Source organism: Pundamilia nyererei, unplaced genomic scaffold (genome assembly GCF_000239375.1).
Source record: "Pundamilia nyererei isolate P.nyererei 1_Seehausen unplaced genomic scaffold, PunNye1.0 scaffold00744, whole genome shotgun sequence".
Lineage (NCBI taxonomy): Eukaryota > Metazoa > Chordata > Actinopteri > Cichliformes > Cichlidae > Pundamilia > Pundamilia nyererei.
Window position 1 is genome coordinate 61,626 of NW_005188145.1, and position 4,890 is coordinate 66,515.

A 4,890-nucleotide genomic window follows, 5' to 3' on the forward strand; every position below is an offset into this window, starting at 1 on the left:
CAGACACCAGTCTATCCTGAGCTCTGCTACATGATGTGCTCACTCACCATGTTGGCCCAGGGGGGCGGGCTTCACATAGGTGTGTGTGCCTGCCTGTGTATCGATAAAGACACCACAGAGGCACTGATGAACCACCTAGTTGTGTAAAGTCTAGATTATACTTGAGCAGGGATGTCAAACATAAGGCCTGGGAAAGTGAAACAACTTTAGAAAATGTGAAGCAGGGCAGAAATTGTGGACTGTATTTTAATCTGTTTTACAATATTTTTCTATTGACCTAACCCAATGGCCAGACATCCTACACCAGCGCTATGAAGTAATACATATAAAAAGGAATGAAATGACAGATGTTTTAATATCAATATTTATAATACTAAAAGAAAGCCTTAAAGTCCAGCTTGACCAAAGGCCTTAAAGCTGTTATAGTATTACTGAAGGGTCTGTAGCATTATATACACGGACATAGCTTCCTGGCTGTGAAAATGAAGCCAATACTGAAGTGCCTTAAAACCTGCGTTCTTGCAGAATGCAAAAACAAAACTTGATATCCTATGAGGAAATTTTTTTTTTTCTTTTTAGTTCCCGCTGGTAAATGTGATCAAAAATTTTTAACACTAAAATACAATTATTGAAATTTACTGTTTTACAAAAACTTGATCTACATTTTAAACTTTATGCACAGACAGAACATGTTCAGCCTAATGTACCCTCTATTATATCAATCTATGAATCTAATAGTGAGTGTTCTTTGAACTGACTAAAATATTAATTAAGAAGCAAGTTTACATTTTATGTATAACCATCCTAAAACTACATTCCTATGTAGCGTGCCAGAGCTTTATATATGGCCTCAGTACTGTCGACCCATAGTCAAACCAACCCAAATTGTTCCATGGTCAGTGTTGGGGAGTAACAGAATACATGTACCGCCGTTATGTATTTAAAATACAAAATATGAGTAACTGTATTCCGTTACAGTTACCATTTAAAAAGGTGGTATTCAGAACACAGTTACTCCGTGAAATAAATGGATTACACGGTGGTCCTTTCCTGTTTTATGTATTAGGCTATGCCCTCTTTTTGGTAATTCCACGCTGGTGGAAACCCAAACAAAACACACATTAAGAAGCTCTCGTGCTTGTGCCTCAATCTCACGGCCCATATCGCCTCTACTTGCGGCCTGCATAATGACGTGAAGAAAATTTTTTTAAATTATTTAGTATGAAGGCAATATTAGCAGACTGTTACAGCCATATCCCTAAAGAATGTAGTCTGATGGGCAGTGTAGTCCGTGTTGCAGAGAGAATGGACTCCCATACCTGTTATGTGTCTGTGAGCGTCGAGAGAGTGGAAAGGTACGAGTTGTCATCGAGCAGAAACGGGAGTGGAAGCATGTAAATATAATAATAACCACTTCAGCCAAGAAGAGTGCCTGACGAGCCCAGTTGTAAGTAAGCTATTAAGACTCGATTGTGTTCGTGTTTTCCTCCGAAACAACAAGTTCCGTTGGAGCAGTCTTTCAACGCCTCTCTCTGTCTCTCGCAAGAAAAGTTGACCCACACAACAAAGTAAAGCTATTTTTCGGCTACGAGCCGACACGGAACCCGACGTATTAGCCAGAGGTCCCTTTACTACGGTTCGGAGCCGTGGACCTGTTTTATATACGCACGGAATAATTTTCTGTATAAGATCGCTGCAAAAAGTGCAGCCTTACCTAATGTCCACCCTACTGTTACTCATTTTATATAAAGATTTAAAATCTAGTTGCTATTAGTATGGCGAGTATCCTTCAATAATAGTAATAAATCACACAGCAATAGTACATTCACGTTGTTGTAAAAAGCATGATAATATATTAAGTAATCCAAAGTATTCAGAATACGTTACTGTCATTGAGTAACGTAACGGAATACGTTACAAAATACATTTTGGGGCATGTATTCTGTAATCTGTAATGGAATACATTTTAAAAGTAACCTTCCCAACACTGGCAGTGGTTTATTAACTTAACAGGTTTGGTGCTGTGTTATATATATATATACCCATATAAGGGTCAAGAGTATGTATGTGTGTTTTTCATTTTTGGACCAAACCTCCTTTAGATGCATAATTGCCAAGTGAGTTTATATGTCGAGACATCTCCTCCAGGGGCATTACCAGGATTTACTCGACATTAAAACTGTTCTGTATTAAAGTACTTGAATGAATGTAGTTCACAGGGTGTAAGGGATTAGATTTCCAGTTACTATTTTTGGGACAGCTGAAGTCTGTGACTTTAGCCTAGGAAACTGAATCTATGAATGTGTGGTGCACTTTAAATCAGGTGTAATGAAACCGTTACATTTGGTACACACAAAAATACATCAGTAACAAGAGTTTACTAAATCTAACCTTCAGTGGGCCAGCAGCATAAGAGCTATAGCTATATCTAATAAGCACATAATGTTATACTGATGGAATTTTAGTACATATCACAAAGTATTCCATTAGTATTCTATCATTGCACAGAGGAGAAAAAAGGTGCAATAATTTTTTGATGGTATATATGAAGATTTTCTAGGATGGATATTTATATATATAATATTTTATTTTATTTCATTTTTTTACAGACATTTGCTGTCCCAGTATTTACCGTAAGATGAATGTGATTTCAACTGCCTTTCTTTCTGTTTTCATTCTTTTACTGTCACTTGTAAATGTGCATCTCAGTGAAAACATGTTGAACAGTTTGTGCCATTTTGTTAGGTGCTGGACTATAAACTTAATAAATGGAATGTTTTTAACTGCTAATGGTTAGATGAAAACAATGGGAAACGGTACACTTGAATTTGTGGATGTAAACTTGTAAGGAATCTGTGAAAATGACAGGTGTTCTGGGTCCATGTGTTTAGACCATAATGTGAAAATGCTATGTTCTCTTAAATCAGGATTGTGCTTTTAAGATCACAGAACGCACAGACTGTGTGACTTCTATGATCAACCTGTGACCATTATTTAGTACAAAAAAATGTAGCATTTATTTTTCATACACTGTCACTTCAGTTTTCATTTAGACTTTTAAAGACTTAAAAAGAAAGATTTCTATGATGTGAAGAACAATCACGACATCCAACAATCATGACATTCAAAAGACTTTTATTGGCAAGAAATAAAATTGTTTTGGCAATTGTACCAGTGACACATGTGAATTCATTCTTTAAAACTTTGTCTTATTGTTGCTTTGGATGAAAATGTGAAACACTAAGCTCAGGCTGCTGCCTCTGCGATCTGGCCCAGATAAGTTGGTGGAAAAAGAAGAATGGATGGAAACAAAGGTACAAAATGACAAACTCCAGTGAGTAAGGTGATTCTTTTTTCCCATAAACAAAGGGAGTTTTCAGTGTTATTTAACATACGCAAAATCAGCACACCATGTCTAATTCACAGCACCACTACACCACCCAGTGGTAGGAGGTTTACCAAACACAACCAAACAGCAGCAGCTATTGTTAAAAGGAACTGGCTCAGTATTAAAGGTTGTGACACCTGTGGGGCCTAGCAGCAGTTGGATGCTGTAGCTGCATATAGAGGCACACCAAACCATAAACCATGGCCATAAATTTGTATCACAGTATTTATTAATTTTTTTACCATTAGCAAATTTCACACTAAATCACATAAAAATTATTTCTATGTAATGAACTCTATTTTCACACATTTACAGTGGCATGTTTTTCTGAAGTTGTATGTATGATGTCAGCATAAAAAGAAATAAAATATAAATTGAAACCACAAAAGCAAAACAATAAATCCATTGAAGCACTGTTAATAAATTAAAAAAAGTATTTGCCACTGTGGTATAGTTAGTCCTTCATAGAATGCGGTCAATGAGGCACATTGTATGAATAATAAAAATCATCTATGAGGTGCTTCCAGTTGGTGGCAGTAATGTAGTGGACCCTCTCCTGGGTGGGACCACAGTAGGGTAGCCCAGAATTACAATACAGACATACTGTTGCTATGCTTCAGGCCTACAGTGGGCCCCACTATGGGACCCTCTCTACTTACTACTTTGAGTGCTCCAGTAGAGTAGAAAAATGCTAAATAAGAACCAGCCCATTTACCATTTTGTGTGCATTTGATTTTGTTTTATGGCAGTGGACCAGTCCTTAAGTCTACCCTACTCAAAAATCATCTTTGTTACCCTTTTGGCAATAGTAAGTAGGCCAGTGTAAGGCACCTCCAGGTTGTAGTTCTTCAAACCTAAAAGCTAGGACATCAGTCTTTTGCACATTTCTATTGCACTGTTGTGTCTGCACTATTTTGCAGTTTTTGCACACTTGCACTTTATGTAGTCCTGTGTTGATTGCCTGTTATAAGTTACATGTAGCACCATGCTCTTGGAGGAACGTTGTCTTGTTTCACTGTGTACTGTACCACTGCACATGGTTAGAATGACATTAAAGCCTGTTGAGTTGACTTGACAAAGCAAATGTAAAGAAGGAATATTCTTATCATACTCAATGTGACACATACCAAATGTTCAGAGTGAATACATGTTTAGTTACACCCACTAATTAGCATGGGGCAACCATATACAGCGGGGAAAATAAGTATTTGACACATCAGCATTTTTATCAGTAAGGGGATTTCTAAGTGGACTATTGACACAACATTTCCACCAGATGTTGCCATCAAGCCAAATATTGAAGTCATACAAACAAATCACAACATTTAAGTACACAAGTTGAATCATATTAAATAAAGTGCAATGACACAGGGAATAAGTATTGAACACACTTTATTTAATACTTTGTAGAAAAGCCTTTGTTGGTGATTACAGCTTCTAGACGCCTCCTGTATGGATAGACCAGTCGTCTGCATTGCTCAGGAGTGATTCTGGCCCATTCT

General features: G+C 37.1%; 1 protein-coding gene across 1 annotated transcript in view; it reads left to right on the forward strand.

Moving 5' to 3' along the window:
• LOC106455993 (V-set domain containing T-cell activation inhibitor 1-like) overlaps window positions 1–592 on the forward strand; it is a 14,230-nt gene extending 13,638 nt beyond the window's left edge. Inside the window, exon 6 of the mRNA XM_013907992.1 lies at window positions 580–592. Within this exon, the coding sequence (XP_013763446.1) occupies window positions 580–592 (13 nt within the window). The remainder of the gene's footprint in view (window positions 1–579) is intronic.
• The last annotated feature ends 4,298 nt before the right edge of the window (window positions 593–4,890 follow it).